Genomic DNA, 26579 nt, shown 5'->3' on the forward strand with positions numbered 1-26579 from the left:
AACCCACGGCAGAGGAGCTGCGGGGGGAGCAAGGAGAGCCCTGCTCCCCCCTGCACCCCAACATCCCCCATCCCCACTGCACCCCAAATTCCTGCTCCCTCCCTTGCATCCCAAATTCCTGCTCCCCCCCGTGCCATCCCCTGCGGAACCAGACCATGCGGAATGACCCTGCTCAAACATTTCAAAGCAAAGGAGGCAAACCCTTATCTTCCACAGGAAAAGAATTATTTTATTAAGCATTTTTAAACAGCTACTTAACATTTACTCAAGATAAAAATATGTACAATATCCCACCTTGAAGGCGGCTCCAAAATATAAACACTGTACCTCTCCCGAGAGAAAAACGGAATATTCTTCTCTTCAAAAAAAAAAAAGACAACCCAGAAACAAGAATACATTCATATTTCTCACTTCTTTATGCTCAAGTAGTTATACAAATAATAGACATCTGAAACGTTTTAACTTTTAATATATTTATATAATATATATATATATTTATAACAGGATTTTACAAATAAAGGCAACGACTTTATACCAAAAAAACCCAAAAAACCAACAACAAAATAAACGTTAGAACACAATCTGCAATCAAGCATAGTGCATCTCAACAGCTGGTGCAATGGGAGGGCGACATGAGGATCCAGATAGGGGCTCTGCTCACCAGTTCTCAAAACCAGTAAGAAAAAGCCACCAAAGAGCACTGCCTTTAGCAGTGCAGTTTGGGGGATTTAATTAAAAAGAAGCTAAACTGGAGAGGATGTTCCTCTGTGGAGAAAGCCCTTGCAGCTCACAGGACAAGAGTCACCACCCAGCCCCTCTCCCCTTAACTCGGGACGGGAGCCAGGTGTGCCAGGAGGGCTCCAGCCCGGCCGGGATCGGGCTGCTGGGCAATGCCAGCCTTGCCACTCTCCTGGGGCACTGCCAGGGGCGCGCTCAGCAGGGATGGGCACGGATGGCGCTGCCAGCTCGGGCTGAAGGGCTCCCTCCGGCCGGGAAAGCCGCGGTGACTCCCGGGGGAGCGGCAGCGCAGGAGCCGGGGACACCAGCGAGGCGAGCCCGGGGACAGCACAGCTCCTTCTGACCCCTCCATCCCGGGACGGCTCCTTCTGACCCCTCCATCCTAAGGACGGCTCCTTCCAACCCCTCCATCCCGGGACGGCTCCTTCCGACCCCTCCATCCTAAGGACGGCTCCTCCCGACCCCTCCATCCCGGGACAGCTCCTCCCGAGCCGGCCCAACGGAGCAGCTCAAGTTACAGGAAGGGCGCAGGTTAATTTATTTATTAGATGTACGCCATGGAAAGCTCCAAGCAGCAGCTACCTTTTATTTTGTAAAAAAATATCTATGTATCAGCAAAGGTGTGGAGAGAAACCCGCCGTGGGTCTGTCTGCCTGATCTGTGTGTGACCAGGCAGTGACCGCTGCCCTGCTCCTGCTGTGCTCACAGTGGCAGTGCCACCACTATAGCACAATGACCACTGCCCTGCTCCTCCTGGACTCACAATGGCATTGCCACCACCACAGTGGCCACTGCCTTGCTCCTCCTGGTAGCATCGCTGCCCCTGCAGTGACCACTGCCCTGCTCCTGCTGTGCTCACAGTGGCATTGCCACCACCACACCACAGTGACTGCTGCCCTGCTCCTCCTGGTGGCATTGCCACCACTGCCACCACCTCAGTGGCCACTACCCTGCTCCTCCTGGTGACATTGCTGCCCCTGCAGTGACCACTGCCTTGCTCCTGCTGTGCTCACAGTGGCATTGCCACCACCACAGCACAGTGACCACTGCCTTGCTCCTGCTGTGCTCACGGTGGCATTGCCACCATCACCCTGTGGGGTCACTGGGACAGCAGCCCAGCTGAGATAAACCAGCAGGGCCGTTGCCTCCAGAGCCGCTCAGGGAAGTACCGTGGTTTATATTAATCTATTTTGTATTCACAGACCCTCAAACCAGGCCTGCCCAATGGAATATTTCTTCACAGCTTTGCAATAGAGTCACAGCTGACTGAGTCAACTGTTGCTCTGTAGATGTGGCGAGGGAAGAAGGGAAGGGGCCAAGCGCAAAATCCTTCTTTAATCTTTTGGAAGTAGCTGTCAATCGCTAACCTGGGCGCATCCTTCATCCTTCTCCAAGCTACCTGACAAGTCAGAGAAAAGGGGATTTAGCTTCCTACGCACAGTGAACCTCGTCCCCACACCTCAGTCCAGCCAATATATAAAAGTGAAACAGTCTCTCAAACTAAAAAAAAAAAAAAAAAACCAAAAAAAAGGAAAAAAAGTAAAACCAGTCACACTGTGCTCAGTCTTTGGTTTCCAAGTTCAAAGGAGGAATCTGCTTCAAAGCTTGAAGCAGAGCCGAGGAGTCGATGGGGGAATGGGCCGGTACAGGAGAAGGGAGTCTCTGGGGCATCAGCAGAGGGGGGGAGATTTTGTCGGGGTTCATGAAGCCCGTCAGAGCTGCGGCAGAGGCCGGCAGGCTGGGGTACAGCACGGGAACCGAGGCCGGGTACCAGCACTTCTCCAGCATGGGCAGGTAGGCGGTGGCGGACGGCGGGATCAGGTAGAAAGGCAGGCACAGGGGAGGCTGGTGAGCGTGGGGGCCCAGGAAGCCGCTGGCAGGGCCCATCATGTCACTGCCAAAAGGGCCCTCGTCCTGCGGCGACTCCAGCCTGCTCCTTTTGGCCGGCGGGTCCTCAGTCTCTTGCTTAATAGAGCTTATTCTCTCCTGGACAGCGTACTTGAGGTCGGTATCCCGTTTGAAATAGGGCTGTTCCGATTTGGAGTCGCTTTTGTCCAGCTCTCCCCCGTACCCGCTGTCCGTGTCCGTGTCGCTGCCGCTCTGCTCCCCGCTGGAGTGAGCGAATGTCCGCTGGATCACGGGCACGCAGTTCTTCCCGTGGCCCTCGCCCGCCGCGCCCAGCGGCGCCGGCTTCTCCTTCAGGTCCAGCATTTTGGGAGGGGTGTCCCCGGGCTTGCGGGCCGCCCCGCCCTGCAGCACCTCGCTGGCCATCCGGTGCAGGTGGCTGACCAGCTGCGACGACTTCAGCTCCTTGCCGTTCTCGTGCTTTGCCAGGTATTGCAGCATTTCCTTGGCACACATCTGGAAACCGGATCGAAACATTTCCTGGCTGGAATCGAGGTTTCTCGATGACAGGTCACCTAAGGAAACATTAACAGAAAGAAATTAAAAATTAACAACATGCTAAATAGTTCCATTTCCAGCTCCGAGGCGAGCCGGAGGCAATGTTAGACTTGGGTTACAGCACAGCTAGAGGGGAACATGATGGCCAAGCTGGACTCTATGAACAGAAATCCCCAGATTTCTGCAGAAAAGGACAATTCCATCGGAACATCCACCTGTCCACTTTTACATAATAAGTAAAAGTGCTGCCTGCTGTTTTTGCTATTTACTGTAAAATCCACTTTCGACAGGTACTGGAGTGCGGAGAGGGGAGTGACTCAAGCTGTGGCCTCTCCAGGAAAGCCCCGGGGAAGGCAGGGCGCTCCAGCCCTGCCGGCAGCTCCGCCAGCCCCAGGGGACGCGGCTGCTCCCGCAGCTCCACTGCACTCCCTGTGGCTGCCGGGGCACGGACCGTGCCTCCAAGAAATTCGGGTTTGCTGTATCCGATTCACGTGAGAGCCACATGTGAAATCAGCAGGAGGAAGTGCATCTGAGGCTGATAAGCTGAAGCACCAGGTCCCCTCTGCCTGCAGAGCACAGGCCAGCTCGGTTATAAAGAAACCTAAAAAGGTGTGTATAGAAAGCAGATTTATATCTATTTCCAGAGAAAGCAGCCAAATAAACCAGACTGGGTTATCTAAAGCTCACAAACACAAATGGGGAGAACCAAATTGCTTTGGAGAGAACCTCACAGCAAACCTGGGCTGTAACTAAAACTACTTCAAACCCAGTTTAATTTCAAACAACTCCCAGGGCACTCTGCACTGACCATCTTGAGCAATGCATCTTTTTTGTGAAAGCTCACAAGCAAAGCCTGAGAAAATGACAGCATGAAAGGCCAGGATTCCTGCCTCCTCCCTTCTCGGGAACAAGGTGTCACAACCGCATTTCACAGGCTCCCCAGGGAAAGCCCATCACACACACACACAGGCTCTCGCCCTGCCGGCTCAGCACTCACCCGCCTGCAAACCGTTCTGCAGAGCGATGATCTTCTGCTGCTGCTGCTCGATGAGATTGGTCAGTGCCTTCACGTGCTTCAAGGTGAGCTCCAGAACCACAGCCTTCTCCAGGTGCCCTAGAGTCTGGGAGCACAGGGACAGGTTGGCACCCGCCGCCGGCTCGGCCACGCAGGCAGGAGCGGCCAGCGCCGTCCCGGGAGCCGCGGGAGGACGGGCACGGTGAGACCTGAGCGGGCAGGAGCCCCACCGGCAACATTCCGCGGAAATAAGTTAAAAAGCAGGCTGCGGAAAAGGCTCACAGGGAACCCTGTGGGTACTTTCTGACCACCGCATAGCCCCGAGAGACGCGTTTTATTTATCGGTTCTGCTGCCCCTGCTGGCACCGCGACCAGGGAGCCCGGCCGGGGACGGCTCTCGGTGCGGCGGGCAGCTCCCGCAGGGACCCGCAGCTCCCGGGGAACTTTGGGACGCGCTTACAGCCTGCCCGGGCGTGCGGCACCACGGAAAATAATTAAAATAAAAGCCCATCCCGAATCGGCGGTGAAGCGGCAGCAGAGCGCCGGCCGCGGGGAGCCCCGTCCCTCCGCTCGCACCTACCGTCAGCTTGAGGTGCTCGGGCAGCAGGTCCTTCAGCTGCGCGATGCACTCGTTGATCCTGTCGCGCCTCTTCTTCTCGATCAGCCGGTGCGGCAGCTTGTAGGTCTCCTGCGGGGCCGGGGCAGCGGGTCAGCGGGGGGACAGCGCAGCCCAGCCCAGCTCAGCCCGGCCCGGCCCCGCCGCTCCCGTCCCGACCCGAGCGCGCCGGGAGCGGCCGAGCCCCCGCCCCGGGAGCGCTGTCACGGGCGCGCACCGGCCGATCCACCCCGCTAACCCCAATTACCTTATCGCCCCTCGCTGTACCCCGTCACCCCCCATTTACCTTGTTGTCCTCGCTCCGCTTTAATCCCCTCCGGGGCTTGTACACCTGGTACATGTGCGCGAAGTCCAGCCTGCACGGGCGAGAGGAGAGCAGCGCGTTACCCCGGTGCCGGAGCCGGCGGGGCCGCTCCCCGGAGCCCCCCGAGCCCCCGAAGCCCCGCTTACCCGGGCAGGTCTCCGCTCTCCAGGGCGGGCAGCTTGCCCAGGCAGCCGGGCGGGGGCTGCGCGCTGGGGATGCGCTCCATGGCGGGGGGCGCGGGCGGGCAGGGGCGCTCAGGGCGGGCAGGGGCTGCGGGCGCTGCCGGTGCCGGGGCCGGTGCCGCTGCTGCTCATGCCGCGCCCGCGCCGCGCGGGCTGAGGAGCGGCGGGCGGCCGCGGGCCGGGTTAAATGCGGGCGAGTGGGTGGACGGGAGCGACGTGCGGAGCCCTGTGACCGCCGGCACGTCTGGCGGCCCCGGCGCCCCCGCCCCGCCGTCACATGAGCCTCACGTGGCGGCGGCGCGGGGGGAGGCGGGGCCGCGCCTCCGGGCCCCCCCGCACGTGTGTCCCGGCGCGGCGGGGCCGGGGCTGGCGCCGCGGGGCCGGGCCGGGCCGGGCCGGGCCATACAGTGCCGGGCCGGGCCATACAGTGCCTTGCTATACAGTCGCTTGCTGTGCCACACCATGCCATAAAGTGTCATACCGTGCCGTGCCATGCCGTGCCATGCTGTGCCGTGCCATGCCATGCAGTGTCATACTGTGCTCTGCCATACCGTGCCATGCCGTGCCCTGCCATACCGTGCGGTACCGCTGCTGAGTCCCGAGATCGGGGAGGGGAAAAAAAAAAATCACCCCCCCCCCCCCAAAGCAGCACAGGCACAAAGCACGGACTCAGAGAAAGCTGCAGCCACGGAAGTTTGGAAGTGTGGGGGAAAAAATTAAATAAGTGAGAGTTGATAAAATGTGGCTCTGGGGAAGTGCTGGCGCTGCAGGGAACTCTCGGGGTGGTAGGAGCCCATCGCTGAGGGTATCCAGGGCTTGGAGTAACTTTCTCCAGTGAAAGGCATCCGTCCCTGCCCATGGCAGGGGGTTGGAATGAGGTGGGCTTTAATGTCCCTTCCAAGCCAAACCATTCTGTGATTCTATGATCAGCAGGAAATTCTCCCCTGTGAGGGTGGGGAGGCCCTGGCACAGGTTCCCAGAGAAGCTGTGGCTGCCCCTGGATCCCTGGAAGTGTTGCATGGAAAAACCCGGTCAAGTGGAAGGTGTCCCTGTGCATGGCAGGGGTGGAATGATGACAATTTAAGGTCCCCTCCAGCCCAGACCCTCCCATGAGATGCCATGCCCGTGCCAGCCCGTGGACGCCAGCGGTTGCACAACGCTGAGCAATGATAATGGTTTGTGTGTACCTGCCAAGGCAGAGCTCTCCTGAAGGGCCGTGGTCACTTCCCTGCTGAGTGCTGAGCGAGTAGAGACAGGCTCAGCTGATAAAAGGTGCATTTACCGAGATAAGGGAACAGCAGAGCTCCAGCACTGAGCTGCTGCTATTTCCTGCAGAGTCCTGGCTGCTCCACCTCGGGACGAATCCGAGGGCAGGAGGTGCTACATGAGAGCACAGAGAGGTTTCACATGGGTGGTGGAGACAGGCTGTTTAAGGCTTACCCCCGTCCAAAGGTGTCTGCTGTTACCAGGAAGAATCCCAAGGGAAGCCAGAGCCTCAGAAAGATGCTAGCTATAAATGTAAGGTCTATAAAAGCCCAAAATCCCCTCCAGTGTGAACACACAGCACTGTATCAGTGACATGGGGCTCCCACAAAACAGATGCTTGGCTTGTCCCACTCAGCATGGTCCTCTCAGTGTTTGACATCCAAGCCTGCAAACCCAATAATTATGGCCAGGATTGTGGAATTCCAGAACGGTTTGGGTTGGGAGGGACCTTAAAGACATCTCAATCCACCCCCTGCCCTGGGCAGGACCCTGAGGGTCTCTGTGTGCCACAGCCCTGGTGCACCATGGAGGAGAGGAGCTGGGGCTGAGCACGGAGCTCAGAGCAGCACAGACCCACAGCTCCGAGCTGTGCCCTCTCACAGCAGAGCTGCTCCTTCCTGCAGGCACTGAACAGACTGCAATAACCACCAGGAGACGTGGGGGTGATGTGTTTGTCCCCTGCTGCAGCTCAGGGGATCGTATCCAGCCTCAGGAAGGAGCCCTGGAGCAGACGGTTCCTTCTCTCTGTGCCCCCAAGACCAAAGATGTTATTTTCCAAATAAAGGGTGAAAAAAACACAGACAATTTTTCATCTGTCCCATCACTGACCCTTTGTCCAAGGCAACAGAAATAATTAGAGCTTGCTGCAGCCTTTTGCTAATGAAAAATGAGGTTTGGGGCCAACCTGCTCTGCATTTAAAGTTCAGGCTCCGAGAGTACGTGGACAGCTTCATGCCCGTGGATTGTCTGACTCCGGCATGCTCCTTCAGATATTCGGTACATTCCTGCAGTGGGTGGTGAGCCACAAATCAGGGTCAGAGGTAATCCCCAATTATTTAGCCCTTTTACTGTTCTCGTGCTTGCCAAACAATTCTCCATATCAGGATTTGCTCATGACCTTAAGGGATGTTGCCAAGGATTTAGGAGTCCCCCTAAAAGGAGGATCCAAATGAAGTTATTGCATTCTTGGGCATCAAGTGAGATTGCTCGAGAGTTGAGTTACATTTTCCTGGGGATCAGCTTTCCTGAGCAAGGACTGATGCAATCATCAATTCGCCTTCTCGCTTGTGTTGGATGAATTATTTCTACATGGAGGGCTCCCTTACACCACACGACTCAGGCAGTAACAAAATGTTTAAAAAGGCTGAATTCCCTGCAGCCATCCGTGGAGCAGCAGCTCTCCTGAGCGCTCCTCCAGCAGGGCTGGGAGTCACAGGACCGTGACAGCTCGTGTCCAGGGGGATTTGCAGTTATTCACAGAGGCACGAGAAGGTGAGAGTTTGGGGCTGGTTTGGTGGGCTGGGAATCCGAGACTCAGGATCTGCCCCTTCCCCGGGACTGTCCCCTTCCGACCGCAGGGATTTGGGGGAAAACGTTCCAAAAATCCCTGGCACTGCTGTCTGATGGAAGCCTATGTGGGCAGCGCCGGGAGTTAACAGATGGGTTGTGGATTCGAGCTTACGATAAGGTTACTGAGGGTGGTTTTGTTTTAAAATGTCTCTTACTTAATATATCCATGAAGGCCAGGCATGTGCCCGTGGCCTGTAATCAAATCGCTGACTCTCCCTCTCTCCCGTTTCCAGCAATCCCGGCTCGGGTTACTGGCACCGGAGGTGAAAGCTCGGCCCTGCCGAGGCTGGACGCGCCGGGATGCGCTCGGCCCGAGGCGGCGGCAGGAACAGCCCGTGCTTTCCGCACCAGGGAGAGCTCCTGCGGGAGCCCGGCTGCCTGTGACAGAGCCGGGGCTCTCCTGTGCTCAGCAAACGTGACGGCTCCGCTGCGAGCCCGGCAGCGCCGCAGCTGCTGCTCCCGCCCCCGGCACCGGCGGGAGGCTCGGGCGGGGGACAGCGGCTGCATCCTCGCGGGTCTGTGTCCTGCACAGTGTGGGCCTCCATCCCCGCGGGTCTGTGTCCTGCACAGTGTGGGCAGTGTGGGCCTCCATCCCCATGGATCTGTGTCCTGCACAGTGTGGGCAGTGTGGGCCTCCATCCCCGCGGGGTCTGTGTCCTGCACAGTGTGGGCCTCCATCCCCACGGGGTCTGTGTCCTGCACAGTGTGGGCACTGTGGGCCTCCATCCCCATGGGGTCGGTGTCCTGCACAGTGTGGGCAGTGTGGGCCTCCATCCCCATGGGTCTGTGTCCTGCACAGTGTGGGCCTCCATCCCCGCGGGGTCTGTGTCCTGCACAGTGTGGGCCTCCATCCCCACGGATCTGTGTCCTGCACAGTGTGGGCCTCCATCCCCACGGATCTGTGTCCTGCACAGTGTGGGCCTCCATCCCCATGGGTCTGTGTCCTGCACAGTGTGGGCCTCCATCCCCATGGGTCTGTGTCCTGCACAGTGTGGGCCTCTATCCCCATGGGTCTGTGTCCTGCACAGTGTGGGCCTCCATCCCCATGGGTCTGTGTCCTGCACAGTGTGGGCCTCTATCCCCATGGGGTCTGTGTCCTGCACAGTGTGGGCAGTGTGGGTCTCCATCCCCATGGAGTCTGTGTCCTGCACAGTGTGGGCCTCCATCCCCATGGAGTCTGTGTCCGGCACAGTGTGGGCAGTGTGGGTCTCCATCCCCATGGGTCTGTGTCCTGCACAGTGTGGGCCTCCATCCCCGTGGGTCTGTGTCCTGCACAGTGTGGGCCTCCATCCCCATGGGTCTGTGTCCTGCAGAGTGCTGTCAGTGTGGGATGCAGCCAGCCAGGAGCTCCCAGGAGAGCTGCACATCTCCTTTCCCACCCGCAGTGTCCATGGCAGGCGTGGGAGAGCTCACACCCCTCAGCCACTGCCGTTCCCAAGGGACACCGTGGGACCTCACAGCGCAGGGTGTGAGAGCACTTTGACACCCACCAGGCTCTGCCTCAGCCTTCTGGGAGTTGCAAAAGCCCGATTTGGTGTGAAGCCGGGCGGTTTCAGCTGTGTGCGACTCTCAATAGCACAGCTGGCCGCGCTCACTGCTGCGGAACCGTCAGGAACCGTCACGAGTCAGAAGTCGAGATTTAATACTGCAAATATGTGCATCCATCGCTGCTTAATTGCATTGGTTTAGGCTGCCATGGGCTCTGGCTGGATAAAGCACTGGGAAAACACAGCAGGAGCTGTTGTCTCTGTGCCCTCCCTCCGGCACGACCCTGGAGCGCTGCCGGGCACGTGAGAGCTGCGGGAACGGGGAATGACACTGGCATCGCTCAGCGAAACTCGCCCGGGGACTATTCAAATGAAAGCCATTCCCCTCTTTGAGCAGAGATGTTTGCCAGCACCCAGTGCAGCAGTGGGAGGAACATGTAGGTGGAAACTATTTGGAAGTGACAGAATTTGTGGACATTAATAAGAGACTTTAGCCCACTTTGATAGTGTGTTTAATAAAACACCAGCTTCCCGGTGACACGCTGCCCTGCCAAGCCCAGCAGCTCACGCTGTTTAACCAGTTCCCCCCCGCTCTTGCACCATCTCGTGAGAAAGAACCCCGGGCGTGCACACCCGGCACACCCCGGGGCTGCACAGCCTCAGCTCTGCCTGCACACGGCCTAACCACGGAATCAGGGACTCGTGGAATGGCTGCCTTGGAAAGGACCTTAAAGTTATGCAGCTCCACCCCTGCCCTGGGCAGGGACACCTCCCACCACACCAGGCTGCTCCCATCCAGCCTGCCCTTGGACGCTTCCAGGGATGGGAGTGCTCAACCCAAGACCATTTCAGAGGTGTCACCCTGGCTGCTGCAGGTGGGGCAGGGGACAGCGAGGGGTGACAGCAGGGTCTGGAGGGGCAGGGAGGATGAGGAATGGCTTCTCCTCCCGCTGCTGGCGTTGTCTGGTGGATGCTCTGCACAATGGGATCTGATCACATCCCTCCTCCTGCCTCACATCAAACAGTGAGTCAGCGCTGGAGCCCCATCAGATGTCTCTGCCTCGGCTTTCAGATCTGGGAAGCAGAGAGGATGGTGCTCTGTGAGTATGCAAAGCAAGGAAAGCAGGGTGCCTTCAGATCTGCCACTTGGAAAATACCACGTTATTTATTTTCCACTGGCACCCACGTACCCCGGCAGGAATCAACACCACTGAGGCTCCCAGGCTGGGGAGATGTTGTTCTTTCGGGGGATGCAGGTAACAACAGCTACGGGGCTGAACTGCATCATGTCTGACTCAAATATTAACACAGAGAATATTCTCAACTTGCTAATTGAGTCAAAAAAATTACACACCCACCCCTAAAAATAATAAGAAAATAAAGCTGGGACAGGCAGCAGAAGAGGCCAGGAGTGTGTTCCTCCTGCAGTTCATGTGAGGACATGAGTGAGTTAAACCCTAACCTCTCAATCAAGGCTTTGGGACAAGGTCTGTGTGACCTCCCTGCCCATGGGGTGTGAGGGAGCCGAGGGCCAGGCTGGGGGGAGTTGGTACAAGCTGCAAATGCCATCAGCACAGCAGGGGCTGCTCCTCAGGGCACGGGGCACAGGTGGGAATGTGGCAGGCCAGAGTGGGGAGCTGGGGCTGCAGTGCTGCCTGGGAGATGGTGGAGTCACCACCTCCGAAAGTGCTCAGGAGCTGTCTGGGTGGGGGACATGGTTTAGGGGTGATGTGGGACTGGAGGATCTTGAAGATCTCTGCCAGCCTTTCTGATTCTGTGATTCCATGTGATTCTGGACAGGGGTACGCCAGGAACCCAGTGGGCTTTGCCAAGGTGCCACCAGCTCCCGTGGCTGGAGCCAAGGGACAGCAAACCCAGGTGCTGCACGTGGCCCTCCTTGGCTCAGTCTGGTCTTTGTGTGATCCCAGGGGACCTGCTGGGAGGGCTCGGGATGCCCCTCAGCTGGCTGAGGGCTGCAGTTGCCTGTGTTAACTGGGGCTGCTTAAGGCGAGTGGGTGGCTGTGTTGGGAGAGGAAAAGGGGTTCCTGGCACTCCAACTCATCAGCACTTAATGAATATTTGGCCCCTTGGAATAAATGGGATGCAAAGAAAATGAAGGCAAAGGGGAAGTGCAGGTGCACAGGCCAGACAAGCCACACGCATGACATTGTTTCCTCGTCAGGCAGACTGAAAAAACCCTTGGCCAGGAATATGACAGAGCTCTGGGGCAGTCTGGAGCAGCCGTGGGAGAATGCAACCCATCATTTTCTAAATAAGAAGCCAAACCTCTGAATCCAGATCCACCTCCTCCCAAACTCCCAGTCTGATCCCATGTGCCTGACGAGCCAGATGTGGCTTGGGCATTACTCCTGCTGCAAATTCAGCTGAAATAAGCACAAACGGGAATTAAATGGAATAGGAAATATTCATGGTGAATTTCTGCCTAATCAAGATCACACATAGTTCTGCTGACTGTGAGGACCCTCCTACATCACTCCTGGACCCCTCCGTGCCAAACACAGCCCTGACTCCAGCCCCCAGAACACCACCTGGAGGGGAACGTTTAGGTTTAGGTAAAACACAGCCCACCAGGACAGAGAAAGGCAAAGGACACCCAAGGCATCCCCACGAGGAGTAGTATTTGACAGGAATGTCTCTCATAGTGCCCTTCCCTCTGTATCAGCAGGGATCTGGCTGAGAAGTCCTGGAGCAAACCACAACTGAGGGTGTTGCTGTCTTCCCCAAATACTTTCTCTAATGAGGTTTTTAAATAGTTTTGCCCCGCCTACACTGGCAGCCGGAGCACTTTCATCTCCAGGTGAATGGGAACCGAGGTGGGACTCAGCTGTCTGCCGGGAGGAACATTTCCATACGCACGGCAGGGAAGAGCTCCAGCTGCTCTGGGAGCTGATCCCGGCGCAAATATTCACCGGGAGCATCGGCGATAGAGATGCGGGAGCGGCGGGGCAGCGGGGCTGGCAGCCCGGGAGGGGCCGCGGGCTCCACCCGGGCCGATGAGAGCGGCCCTGAGCCCACGGTACCCGCTGGCAAACGAGCTTTGTGAGCAGGACTCGTTTGTTCCAGCCTGCTGGGAGTAACCACGGCTCTGGCTCTGGGGCGGCAGGGATCGCTCTGTCCCGGGGCTCGGGTGGGTGTGCGGCGTTCCCGCACTGCCGGAGCCGCCTCGCCCCTCTCCTCCCCTGCCAGTGCTGCTGCTGCTGCTGCTGCTGCTGCTGCCCGAGCCGCGGGGAGGAGAGCGCTCGCCCACCCGCACCAGCCCAGCAGGAGCCCAGATTGACAGGATTCCTGAACCGCCGAGGCTGGAAAAGGCCTCCGAGAGCATCCAGTCCAAGCTGTGCCCGATCCCCGCCCGGCCATGCAGCCCGTCCTTGGACAGCTCCAGGGATGGGCACTCCCTGGGCAGCCCCTGCCAAGGCCTGGCCACCCTTTCCGTGCAGAAATTCCTCCTTAACTGAGGCTGTTCCCTCTCCTCATGGGATATCCCGAGCTGGGAGGGACCACAAGGATCACCAGTCCAGCTGCTGGCCCTGCACAGGACACCCCAACCATCACACCACAGCGGCCACCGAGCTGGCCTCACACACAGGGCTGCAGGGCTGGGGGCTCTGAGAGGTCAGACAGGGCTCTGAGCTCCTCTGCTAAGGCAAAAGGAATCATTTCATCCCCAAATATTCACATGGGCTGTACTGCAGTAGTCTGGGGAAACAGAAACGGCCACACAAGCTTATTCCAGCTGTCCCTTCTGATTTTATAAACTGCACGTCCCTATCATGGAAACAGAGCCCAGCCCTGAGAGCTGTGAACATCTGCAGCTGCTGCCCAGATGTGGTTGCCCGGAGCCTGAGCAGAGGTTTCAGGGGAAAACCCCCGTCTGCCTCACACCAAATGCCAAACCAGAGGGCACAGGTTTCCCTTTGTAACCCTCCACCAAGGAGACATTAGGTGCCTTTGATCTCCAGATAGAAAAATGATCTTTTGATTTCAGATTATGAAAATGAGGAACCATCTGCTGAGAAGCAGCTCCGGACCCACGTTTTATTGAGGCCAGATGGTGGCCAGGGCTCCTACGTATGAATTCAATTAGCTGCCTGTGCCTGCGTCAGCGAGTCTGGATCCACCCAGTCATGTTTTTGGAACAAATATTGTAATATTCCCATGGATCCTCCAGACAGTGGGAGGTGTTTCCTTCACTGTGAAGGTTTTGGGAAGTGGTGACTTTGTCTCATTTTCATCATTTTCATCCCTGCTCTGCATTTCTAGTCCCTTGGTTCTCAAGGCTCAGGGTTTTCCCTGGATCTGTGAGCCAGCTGTGCTGAGTGAAGACATCCCTGACTCCAGTTTGCCCATCAGGGCTGAGGTTTCAGCCCCTGGGAACCTCTCCCATCCACCTCTCCTGCATGGGGACTGAGTTTCAACATTATTTGGAATATAACTCATCTCCAACATCAGCCAGACCTGTTCCAGTCTCTTTTCCACAGTGCTGACAGGGCTTTACTCAGGGTTTAGCTCTGCTGAGAGCAAGGTCCCTGCTGCCAGCACCTTGCAGTGGAAGGCTGGCTCAACAGGAGACCTTTCCCAGGATGTGGGAATGAGCAGTTCCCTGAGAGCCACCAGCCCCAGCACGGGTGGATTTCCTGCCTGGACAGCCAGGCTCTGCAGATCCCAATTAAATCCCCTCACCTTTCCTTTCTAGAAGTCCCTGCTTGGATTTTTTATCCAGGTATGGCTCAGCACCACACATTACCCTCAGCAAGCTGCACATTTGCACCAATTTCCCTCACTACAGCGTTGGAAGGGGGAAATCCTGCAGTGGGAATGGGCTGGGCTGGGCAGCAGCCTCAGGAGCAGCAGGGTGTGATTTGGGGCTGGAAGGGCCTCACTCACATCCCTGACCTCACCTTCCTCTGCATCCTGGGACCTCACCTGCCTTGAAAAATATTCCCAAGCAGGAAGTGTCCCTGGCAAAGGGACAGCATTTGTTGCTTTCCCTTGACTTTGTTGTTTTCTCTTGACTTTTTGGGGAGGGATGGGGCTGTCAAGCTCAATTGCTGCTCACAGCCACAGGCTCTGGGCACAGGGTCTGCCACTGACATCTCTTGTTTCAGGAGCTGTGTTTGACTCTGCTTTTCCATCCCTGGGAGTTCCACCCTCTCTCTCCTGCCTTTCCTGCCATGGAATCACGCTCTGTCCAGGCATGCTGTGCCTGGGAATCCCCAGGGCACCTTTCCGGGCTGGCTCTGCTCCTCACCCTGCACGGCTGTGATTACAGCCCCATTACCAAATTAGAGGATTATAAGCATAATAACGCACAGAGAAACTACTAATTTCCAATGATTTCTCCTTTTAAAAAGAAAATCCAAGCCCTTCAGCAGATGGGGTTTACAAAGAGCTCTGAAGGAGCAGCCATGAGGGAAGAGCCGCGGAGCAGAGGGATGAGAAAATGGAGCAGGTTCTCATTAAGGTGCAAGGTGTGTGAATAATTACTTGAGGAAGCACAGGGAAGGCAGGGCTGGGTTCACCCTGGATCCCACAGCCACTGCAGGCTCCTCATGGGCAGCTGCTGCAGGACTGGAACATGCTTTTACAGCTCTGCCCAACCCAAGCGTCCCTCACCCCTTCCTTCCCAGGAATTCCCAGGAATCCATACCTGATCCCACATGCCCCTGGGGTTTCCTGTTGGTGCTGAAGTGCTCAGTAGAGCTGTTATTGCTCCAAACCCAGATTTCAGGCAGCTGGTTCCAGTTTGACACCCCCCAGCACGGATTAGTCAGCTTTACACCGTACTCATACTCTGCTCATTCAGCCTCCATTGACAATCTCACCCCCACCAGATGTCCTGGTTTTCCAGCCTCACACTTTGTGTTATTCCAAGGACCCACCAAAGCTCCTTGGATCTGCTGGCAGGTCCCGTGGGATTCCCTTAGAGCAGCAGGCAGCAGCTTTAGGGCTCCCAAACCTGGATGCAGAACCTTCCAGAAACACAGAATCCGCCCACCCGTCCCCATTTCCATCACACATTACCAACGTCACCCCTGCAAACCGCTTTGAGGAAGGTTAAGAGTTGGCTGGTTGAAGCCAAAGTTGTGACTAATATTTTTTGGGGAAAGTACTTGATGTCAAAACAAGTGAGAAGTGAAGCGGAGACATGTGGTAGAGAGATGTGGGAAGGGATGGAGGGGCTTTTTGGTGCCAAATTTCCCTCTTCCCTGAAGGGAGAACCCAAGTTGCCTTATTTCTTAATGTGGAAAGAGACAGAGAAGGAAAACAGAGAAGGAAAACTTCCTTCTTCACTTCTTTTAGATCCTTGCATTTCTAGAAAGCTGCTGAATCACGCCATGATACAGTGTCATGGAAAAGGGTCCCCTGGTCATGGCAGTGGCCACAGGCCAAGCCCCTGCTGGGTTCCAGAGCTGCTGGAGCCCCTCAGTGTCACCCCCAGCCCCTGCCCAGCGTGGGCACAGCTGCCGGAGCCCCCAGCAGTCCCTTTTCCTCATGGCTCATTCCCACAGCAGGTTTCAGGTTCTCCAAGCCTTTTTCCAGCCAGAGCAAGGTGTGCAGGCACACAAACACCTGGAAAAGCAGTCATGGGGTCCAGCCCCAGGGCCAGCCAACACAGCCAGGTTCAGGCTCCAGAGCCAGCCGGGTCAGGTGCGTTACACGGAAACGTGTGGGTTCCGTGACTTGGGAAGAGAAATAAACCCAGTTATTTTCAGTCATTTAGAGCAGGCAAAGGGCTCAACCCTCAGAAGTGCTTTGCTTCCAGGGGTTATTCAAACCCTATGGAGCCACATATATTTGCTTATTAACGAAGTGCCTGTGCTGGCCGAGCCTCCTCCCTGCCGGCAGAGCCCCGTGCGCCCCGGTGCCTGCGGAGGCTCAGGCACAGCTCATTTCCTATTTACATCCCCAAAAAGCCCAGTTTAGCAGCGCTGCTGCCCCTGCAGCCAGCAAGGTGCGCTGTGCAGGTGTGGGAGGGTGATTCACCCTGCACAGCCCCGGGTTATCTGCGTCCTCTGGCTCCCGGTGCTTCCCCGGCACAGGCAATTCCAAGCACACCCAAATAAAGTCCCAAATCAACCCTGTCTGGCCTCACCCTCTTTCTCAGCAGAGGGTTTGGACAGCTTCCATGGCTCTCTTTCTCTTCCTCCCAGAGGAAGTTGGCCTCACAAGCAACTCCCTGTGGAGGCTGAGCCAGAAGGTGGGACCTGGCCTGCTGTCCCTCTGTCCCGACCTCTCCTGATGGGAATAACAACCTCCAAGTCTCTCCTACGCCCCAGATGGGCTTTCCTCTTCCCCACTCACAGCAGCCCAAGTCCCCCCATTAACCCCTGCTCTGCTCTGGCTGCACAGCCTGGATGGGGAGCAGTGGGGCTGATTCCTGACCCCATGGACAACCAAAGGAGACAGCCAGGCATGAGGAACTGCACATGGAAACAAAACATCCCACCACATTCTCCTTTCAGCTGGGCCTGGTGCAATAGCACAGGGAGGGGTGGTTTTAAACTTAGAAGAGGAGAGATTCAGATTGGGTATCAGGAAGAAATTCCTCCCTGTGAGGGAGGTGAGGCCCTGGCACAGGGTGCCCAGAGCAGCTGTGGTTGCCCCATCCCTGGAAGTGTCCAAGGGCAGCTTGGATGGGGCTTGGAGCAACCTGGGATAGTGGAAGGTGTCCCTGCCCATGGCAGGGAGGGGAATGGGATGGTTCTTAAGGTCCCTCCCAACCAAACCATTCCATGACTCTGTAAACAGCTGCCTGGAGCCCGTCAACTTTGGCTACTCTTTCCAAACTCATCGGAAATACTAAAATACCCTGCCTTTGGTTTGCCATCCCTTGGGAACAGTGGTATTGTTCCCAGCCAGCAGCCAGGAGCTGTCAGGATGCCCAGACCATGACATGACTGGCTGAATGCCCCTGACAACCCCAGCTTCCCTGGAAATGACGGGCTGGGCTGGACATCCGGGTGCTGCGGCTTTGCCAGGCTCCAGCCCTGTCGGTGCTAACGTGCACCAAAGGCTCTTCCTGGGGACAGACAGGAGAAAAACTGAGCTATCCCTGCCAGCTCACCAGGAGCAGGACTCATTGCACATAACCTGCAGGGACAGGCACCTCAGGAACAGCCCACCTGAGCAGAGGCTGCTCCATTAATCACTTTGGCTGCCCCCAGACGCAGCCAGGTTTGAGGCTCCCTCCTCCATCCGAGACGCCGTGTCACACTGTGACTGGATCCTGTGCTGAAATGCAGCTGCCGGAATTATGGAGGTGGAAGACCTTTATTTAGCCCAATCTTCCATCATGAAACCTCCTCCAGACTTCCAGCAACCCCCTCCCAGAGCACTGAGTAACAGGACCGGCGCAGCTGCCTGCCATGACCTCCCCCGAGCCGCCGAGCCTTGTGTATTTTGGATACCAAACTATTTCCAGCAGAAAGTAACTTCCTCAAAAAGTTAGTGGGAGATCTTGGGGCTTATTTTTCTTATGGGACTTAAGAATACAGATAAATTCTATTTGTGTTTGCAAAGAAATCTCCGAAATCTCCTTTAGCCATAAAACAATTTGGGAGCCCGACCTGCCCTCGGGCTGTTGCCTCTCCCCAGCCGTGGCTGTCGTTTGAGGCATCGCTGAGCAGCCCTCATGAGCAAGGCTCTGTGCTGTGCTGGGGTCACCACACCCACCACCACATCACACATCAGCACAGCCAACTTTCCAGAAAATGGAAATAAAAAAAAACAACAACAACCAAAAAAATCCACTCTTTTGGCGGCTTATTCCCACTACTCAAACGTTACTGATTTGGGGTGGAAATTCCCTGGCAGGAGCTTCTGTTTCTATTCTGTGTCTTGTTGGGAAACATGCTGGGGAGGTTTTGGGAGAGGAGCTGGGGGTGCCAGAGCTGCAGCCTCCCCCAGAGTGCTTCAGACCCCTCAGAGGCTGGGCACTGCCAGGCACCGTGGGTGCCGGTGCTGAGCTGCAGGACACGCTGATCCCCGAGCTCCTGCACGGGGATGCTCCCGGTTCCACTGCAGGAGCAGCTCTGCAGGAGGTGGGTGCACATGCACCCCACACCCTCCACCTCCCCTGCACACACAGACACCTGCCACAGCACGCTGGGCTCACAGGTGGAACCCAGAGCCCCCATCCCTGGTGAGGAGAGCATGGACACACACGGAGCTGGCCCTCCCACAGCAGGAATCTCCTCAGCCCCAGCCAAGGACAGGATGCAGCGGCCAAAGGAAGGCCTGACCTCCATCACACCCTCCCAGGACAACCAGCCATTTGGGGAACTTCTCCCAGCTGGCTCAGGGGCACCTTGTTAATGACACACAGCTTTCCCTGTGTGACACTGAGAGCTGCCATGGAGCCACGGTGATGCCACAGGGGGTGGCAGACACCTCACTCCCCATGGGACACTGATGATCCACCGCTGTCCTCTCTTGCTCCTGTCCAACTGCAAGACAGGAAAAGCCCTGGAGCCCGTCCTGGCCATGCCCCCAGGGCAGCTGAGCAGGACAGCAGTGACTCAGGGCAGGGGGCTCCAGGCCAGCCTGGCCACAGGGTCCCTCCAGGCCCCTGGCCCTGGGTCAGGGGGCACAGGGGCACTGCTGGGCTGCTTCCAGCTGGGCTTTGGGAAGCAGTGCTCCTTCTCGTGCCTCTCACGAGGGTGTGGGCTGTGCCTGTACACACATCACACAGATCTGTCTGTCTGCATGCCCCCTCCCTCAGCATCCAAACCAGAAAGTTGATCTTTACTTTTCTTGCCAGGCACTATCACTCCATTGCCATATTTTATCTCCATGCAGTTTCTGTATGGAATTCTCTGCTCTGGGCCTCTTTAGGATGAAAAGCCCTGTGTAAGTTTGAAACTGTCTGAGTGCCATTGAAATTACGTGAAAATAAAATAACCCCCTCAGTTCTGGAACCTCAGCACGAGGCAGGATTTCATTTTTGAGCAGTCCTTGTGCTCCCCAAGGTGTCTGAGCACCTGAAGTGACACCATCACTCCAGGGTTCTGCTCTGGGGCTCACAACTGATGGATTTTCACTGCTTGGGTAAAGCAAGGGAAGAAATGAAATACTGAAATGAATAGAAGTAAACTTACAGCTTCATTAGAAGTGCATTACCCCCTTTCCATCAAAAATCTGATTTCTGCAGCCTGGCTGGCAATGCCACATCACTTCAGTGCCACATTCTGGCCCGTGACATCCCGAAAATCACAGCAGAACAAATCTGTGCTGCTCCCTGCCTCCCTTCCCCAAGGCAAAGAACTAGGAATGGTGAAAACAAAATCATGGGACTGAGATAATAAGAATTAAAAAAAAAAAAAAAAAAAAAAGAATAAAGAAAAGAAGAATCACAAGACCAGTGGTTGGGAGCGGGGTGGTGCAGGGAGGGAGCCCACAGCCAAGCAGGGACCTCTGCTCAGGCTCCCACCACCTGGACACACCACACAGGACCTTCTCAGTTGGGATTTCTCCCTCCTTTCTGCCCCTCTCCAGCTCCTCAAGTCTGCACCTGAAAGAAGGCCCAGAGGAAGCAAACAGATTTACTGAATTTTATCCTTTTTTTTCCCTATAAGGAAATGTTTTTTTTTTCTCCCATGAACATTTCAAACCTTGCACATTTTGGGGATGAAAGCTCCTCTGTGTGTCTACAGCTAAAGAGGGACTTTGACTTCCCAGCTGCCACTCTGGGACTGATGCAAGCAGGAGCTCGAGCAAGCTGACTCTCATTTCCCAGGAGACAGATCAGCCAGATTTAGGAAAAACTGAGCAGTCTCCTGTGCCAGGACCCATGGCAGATGCTGTGGGATGTCAGGGATGGAGCTCAGAGCCTGTGCTCGTTGCCAGGGATGCAGCACAGGCTGTGCTCAGCTCTCCTGGGGACCCCTTGGGCTCTGCACCCAAATACCTGAGCCAGGTCCCCTCACCTGGGCCTGAGGGGGGGACAGGTGATGGCCACACCTGTGACAGCCCAGTGCCTGTGGAGGGACCCTGCACGGCAGAGAGGCTTGGCCAGGTGCGTTGTTCCCTTCCCACCACGGCTGGAGTCAGGGACAGGGTGAGGGACAGGGTGACACCTCCAGCCCAAAGAGCCTCGGCAGGAGGGGAGACCCCCTGTGCTCCCCGTGTGTGCAGCACCCCAGCACCTCCCCGGGCATTCCACATTCCTGCAAAGGAAAGGGCATTCTGGCACCTTCAGGAGAGAGAAAAAACTTTCATGTGAGTGCAGGGTTTGATGGTGAGATAAGCACCTTGTGAGTGCCCTCTCACTTGGGATGACTATTCACAGCTGATTCACCTCCCTCCACTATCCTAAGGGCCTGGTTCCCAAACTTCAGCCCAAGGCCACCAAGTGTTCTCTGGCTCCATCACTGTACAGTGCATCACTTAAATGACTGTGCTGAACCCCTCGAGCTGCTGCTCCCCAACCAGACCATCACAAAGAACCCCAAGAGGCAGAAGAGAACCTGCACATTCCGAGTGCCTGCGCCTCTGGAGGTGTCGGGACTCTCCCCTCCTGTTGGCAAATCCAGCTCTGCAGTAACCCACATACATGGCCTGACTCCTGGTCTTGTGCCCTGATCACAAGATGATCTCTCCCTGTGCAAGAGCACCGGGAGCGAGGGATGAAACATCCCTTGTGTTGCCCAACACTCCCCAGGGCCGTGCTGCTCTCAGGCCTTGGGACATGGCCAGCAGCCAGACCCTGCACAAGGACACAGTTCCCAGGCAGCTCCGAGCCTCCAAGGGCTCCCACTCCCACCTTGGTAATCCCCAATTTTCACAGCACGGATTTGGGACTGAGGTGAACCTCGGCCAGGCAAGTCTGCATCAAAGCAATTTCAGCTCTGGCCATGGGAATCTTGTTTTAGGGGGAAAAAACCAAGATAGCATCCTGGAAATTAAACACAACTTTCTGTATTCCCTTTTTCTTCTCCTGAGGCCAGGGAGGCCCCACTGCATTCTTGACAAATACAAATGCAATAAACCAAACTCATTTATGTGAGCCTACAGTAAGGATTCAATATCAAGATAAATTTTACTCAATGGAGCATCTTTATAAACTGAAATCCTGTGAATTCATCTTTTCAGGATATCCCCATTTCCCACCTTGCTCCAAAGCCCACTGGGAAATTTGGATCAGATCTGAGTGGGGACTCAGCCTGCAAACTGCAGCACACCAGTCAGAGTCCTGGGGTACTGAGGCCAAACTGGTGAGAACTGGGGAGCCCAGCCTGCTGTCCCTCCTCTGTGCATGCATTGCTGGCACTGCACAGCAGCACGAGCCCTGCCCTCCATAGACCAGAGATGCTCAGGGGTTTCGGGTGCCACAGACAGACCTGCTCCTGCTTTGGTTCTGATTCCTGTCTTAATCAAAGTTCTGAAACTGTCTCAAGATAAAATAATGATCTCTAGATGAAGCAATGATCTACAGAGCAGAAGCAAAGCCAAGGACTGTGCTGGTGGTGCTGATGCTCTGGGTCAGGTGTTTGCTGTGCCTGTACATTCACACTTTGAGGAGTCATTCCCTGTCTTGCTGAACTGCTTTCATGCAGTGTTAATATTTCTTGGGCATCCTGGAGCTTTACTCCACATTCTTTCTCATTCCTTCTGTGATTAACAATGGCCCTCTCCAGAAGCAGATAATTTGAAGATACAAATGTTATATTGATCACATTTTTACTGATCTGAACTGGACTGTCTCCTGAGGAGACAGACACCATGGCTCTGCATTACCCTGCTTTCCCCTGCTTGGCTTGACCCATTTTCCCCTCTCTTTAAAGCATAATCAAATCCTGCAACTAACCTTTAAGGCTTCCTTAGGCTTTATTTTGTTCCTATTAACCTTCTGCTTCTCTGGATAATTCTGCAGCCAAGAGTAGGTGTGACTCCCACGGCACAAGTCTCGCTGTGCTGTTGACTCATGTGCTGTGCTCAGCCAGCTCCTGGGATGGGAGGCTTATGCAACCTAGCGAGGTCTCCCGGAGCATATGCTGCTCTGGAGCTGTGAGATGCCGCCGTGTTCTCCTGCTGGATGTGCCCGTGGGCTGCACATGCTGCCAACCAGCCCCGGCTGTGCCCCGAGCACGCACGCAGGGTCCCCCCACACGCGTTTAACAGGCTCCCCCCTCCTCCAGAGCCAAACACCAAATATCTGTGCACTCAGGGAGGCTGCTGGGCTCGGGGCAGGGGTGGCTGTGCAGCTGCTGCCTGCCCTGGGCTCCGGGAGCCCCCAGCGAGGAGCCCTCCCCGGGTTTGTAAAGGGCACTCAGCTCCAAACAGAGATTATATAAAGTGAACTTAACAGACGGTCAGATTTGGCCTGGCATGTTGGGAGGGTTCTCACACAGATCTTTTTTTTAGGAGGGAAACTAGCAAGACATGTGGTGAAAAACACCCTATAGCTTGTAACTCCTGTCTCTGAGATCCAGCCATCTGTTCTCATGAACTTCAAGTGAGAAGCAGCCACCATTTTGAAGGCAGACACTTTAAAAAGTGAGAGGATCCAGCCCTCGATTCTTTGGGCAGAAAGCAGCTCCAGTGCCTGTCAGAAAGGGCAGTGCACAAACTGCAAATCTCTCTGGGCAAGAGCATCCTCCCTGCACAGCTCAGCTAAAACAATAAAATAATAGAAACACAGGATGGTTTGGGCTGGAAGGGACTTTAAAGCTCATTTCATTTTCCATCTCTATGCCATGGGCAGGGACACTTTCCACTATCCCAGACTGCTCCAAGCCTTGTCCAACCTGGCCTTGAACACTTCCAGGGATGAGGCAGCGACAGCTTCTCTGAGAAACCTGTGCAGGGTCTCACCACCCTCACAAGAAAAAATTTCTTCCTAATACCTAATTTAATCTCCCCTCTTTTAGTTTGAAACCATTCCTTCTTGTCCTAGCACCACCTGTCTGTGTAAATTCCGGACTCTCTGGTCCCCCATGGAGCAGGGAGTGAGCTGGGCTGATGTGAGGAGAGGGAAGCCAGGACTGGCACGGGCAGGGCCCCGGCACCCCTGGCAGCAGCTGGGGCTGAGCGAGGCAGAGCTGCGCAGGTCACAGCAGCGCCTGCGTGACTCGCTGCCACCCAGCCCATAAACTCACCAGATTCATAAACACACAAATGAAACTCCTGAAAAGCCCTGCCAGGGAAAGGACAAACCCATCTCCTGCAGTGCAGCCCGCTGGGCTCTGAAGGCAGGATTTCCCAGAGCGAGCTGAAAAGCCCAGTTTGGGGCGAGGTGTCACCACGTCACCGCAGCCCTTGCTGGAACTCCTGCTGGAAGGCAGCTGAAACATTAACCTGGGCTGGCCGTGGCACCTTTCCCAACAGGAGATGGAAGCCAGCAGCTGCTGATATGGAAAGCAACTGTTGGAGCGCCGAGCACTGACACATGCGATCGCACGGAGCCACCGGCTCCTGCAAACGTGCTGCAGGAAATGACTAAACATCGAGTGCTTGTTATTGAGCAGGATTCCTGGAGACACGTAGGTGGTGTGGACAGCGTGGTATGTGCATTAAAGTGCAATTTAGGTCAATGATTCTTTGAAAGGACCATTCTCCCTTTTTTCTCCCCCCTTTCTCCCTTCAGGGACGTTTGCTATTCAAAGATTAACTTTTCCAGCTTTTTTTCCCAAACAGTTCCCATCAGCTCTAAACAAAATTAAAAAGGGGGGAAAGACAGTAAAACTTGCCCTGGTTTAATATTGAAATCTCTCTGCAATTTTTTCCTCATTTTAGCTGTTTTTAATGGTAAAACAGGGTTCCAAAGAAACATTAGAGTGAACAGTGCGTGTTCAGACAAAACCAATCCTATTTCACGAGGTGTCTGGGTCTCACTCTCTAACAGGTGAACCCAAAACGAGAGCCAGCCCTGGAGGGACTGGACATATTCAGGCTGTGGGAAATGTCAGCACAGCTCCAGCTCGCGCTGGGGCGTGCCAGGGCTGTGATCCACCTTTTCCATGGACCCTCCTGTGCCCAGCGGTTCCTGAAGCATCTCCAAGAATGTGAGGCGGTGCCTCCAGCACTGCCCTGGCACCCAGAGACCTCATCAGGAAACACCAACCTTCCCCAAAAGCCGCTAAAAGCTGCACAAATCCATCCTTATATCACTGATCATATTTGCATTACTGCACAGACAATCAGAGTCCCGCAGAGCCAATGGCTCCCTGCCCTCTTTGGGGACACAGGGACTCGGGGCTGAGGCTGCCATGGAAAGGACTGCAGGACTGCAGGGTGTTCACCTGCACAGCCACGAGACCCACGGCATCCTCCCCACCACTGAGGGACTCTGACGCTGCTTTCAGTGGGAATCGGGGAAATCCCAGCCTGGGATCCCTGGGATGTCTGCAGTAGGGCTGGGGGAAGGGAGCTGGGTGTGCTGCAGGACAGGCCTCTGACACAGGCATCACTATAGAAAAGGTCTCCTTGCTAAAGAGAAATAAATTATCGATGGCTATGCAATTTCCTGCAGTGAGAAACTCCAAAGACCCTTTCCAAACAGGAGTGAGACCTGGCAGAATACTGCTCTTCTCAGGCCACCTACTTTTTTTTTTTTTTTTCCACCCAAGAACCAGCTAAACAAAATCCCAAGAAAAGCTCATTTGTATCCATTTAATGATTTAATCAATAGCTCTGCTTTCAAAGCTCCTCCTCACCCTCACTCCAGCAAAGCCTGGTGTCCCACAGATCCTTGGATATCCAGAGGACAGCAGAGGATTTTAGTGGGCAACTGTTACAGGATTAAATTAAAAAAAAATTCAGTTAAAAAGGCATTAAATTAAGGGGTCAGAGCAAGAGGGAACAAGAGCTGGAAGCCTCACCAAGGCTGACCTGAGCGTTTGGGTACAAAAGTGGCTTTGAGGAGGGCAAGCATGGCTCTGGGGCACCCAGGTTGTCCCAGGTCCCTCCAAAAGCCCCAAGGGCTGTGCAGGTGCAGGGTGGGCAGCGAGCAGGGCGGGCACGAGGGTGTTCAGGGGATTGTCTCCTGGCCAGGACATCACCTCCAGCAGCCTCGTGCCCCGGGCATGAACCTGTCCCCTCCTGACCCAGCAGATCCCAGCAGCAGTTGAGTCATGCAGACCTTTAACGGCATCACGGGCCAGTGGCTGCTGCTGCTCTTGAACCAGGAGAGGGACCACAACAAACCAGAAGTCTTGATAATTTAAAAAAGCTTTTTCCTTGCTTTTGCCTGTCTCTCCAAGTGTTTCCTGCACACATTTGGAGGGGGAAAATGCCTGTGGCTGACTCCAAAGTGCTGCTAATGGTGGCCAGGCACTGCTTCTCTACCAGTGAACATTTTCTGGGAAAAAAATTTCAAATAATTGGGAAACCTCTGCTGAATTTGAGATGTGTCTCTGGAGGCTCCCATCAGCCTTGATTAGAGGGCCTACAGGGGAGCTGGACAGGGACTTTGGACAGTGGCCTGGGGTGACAGGACAAGGGGGAATGAACTTAAGATGACTGAAAGCAGGGTTTGATTGGATATGGGGAAAAATTCTTGGCTGTGAGGGTGGTGAGGTTGCCCAGAGAAGCTGTGGCTGCCCCATCCCAGGAAGTGCCCAAGGTCAGGGAGTGAGATAAGTTTTAAAATGAAACCATTCTATGACTCATTTCCAACCCAACCATTCTATAATTTTTTGGAGTCGGGATGGGTCAGACCCATGGCAAAGGGATTGCACAAGCTACAGTTTCTGTGGAACTTCCTTGTGATAATGGGCTGCAGAAACACATTGGGTGTGCATCTCACAGGAGAGTCAAGGGGCATAAAAACCCAAAGTAAAATGCAAAAGGGCTCAAAATGACCCCTTTGATGATGCAAAACACTCCATAGAACTGCCATTAGTTTTCTCACATCTCACATTTCCTTCCCCACCTTTCCCTTGCTCCCCAGTTTTGGTTTGCTCCTGATTCCCATGGCTCCTGAGGTTGGGACCAGACAGTGGCACCACCAACCTCCCATCAGCAAGCTTTGCCTTGGCCA

At 55.4% G+C, this 26579-nt stretch overlaps 1 protein-coding gene across 1 annotated transcript; it reads right to left on the bottom strand.

The window, feature by feature from the left end:
• Positions 1–214: 214 nt before the first annotated feature.
• Positions 215–5347, bottom strand: BHLHE40 (basic helix-loop-helix family member e40). Its single transcript, XM_058031874.1, has 5 exons — positions 5223–5347; positions 5059–5128; positions 4737–4844; positions 4139–4262; positions 215–3158 (listed from the first exon to the last, which is right to left on the bottom strand). Exons 1-5 carry the CDS (start codon positions 5300–5302, stop codon positions 2299–2301), a joined length of 1242 nt encoding a protein of 413 aa, XP_057887857.1. The 5' UTR covers positions 5303–5347; the 3' UTR covers positions 215–2298.
• Between the last annotated feature and the right edge of the window lie 21232 nt (positions 5348–26579).

This window comes from Melospiza georgiana, chromosome 11, assembly GCF_028018845.1.
Source record: "Melospiza georgiana isolate bMelGeo1 chromosome 11, bMelGeo1.pri, whole genome shotgun sequence".
NCBI classification, from domain to species: domain Eukaryota; kingdom Metazoa; phylum Chordata; class Aves; order Passeriformes; family Passerellidae; genus Melospiza; species Melospiza georgiana.

Coding starts and splice junctions, on each gene's coding strand:
- BHLHE40 (XM_058031874.1), bottom strand. CDS start 5,302: ATGGAGCGCATCCCCAGCGCGCAGCCCCCGCCCGGCTGCCTGGGCAAG. Junction 4,845..5,058: donor AGCGGAGCGAGGACAACAAG/GTAAATGGGGGG, acceptor CCGGCCCCGCAG/GAGACCTACAAGCTGCCGCA. Junction 4,263..4,736: donor CCGAGCACCTCAAGCTGACG/GTAGGTGCGAGC, acceptor CTGTGCTCCCAG/ACTCTAGGGCACCTGGAGAA.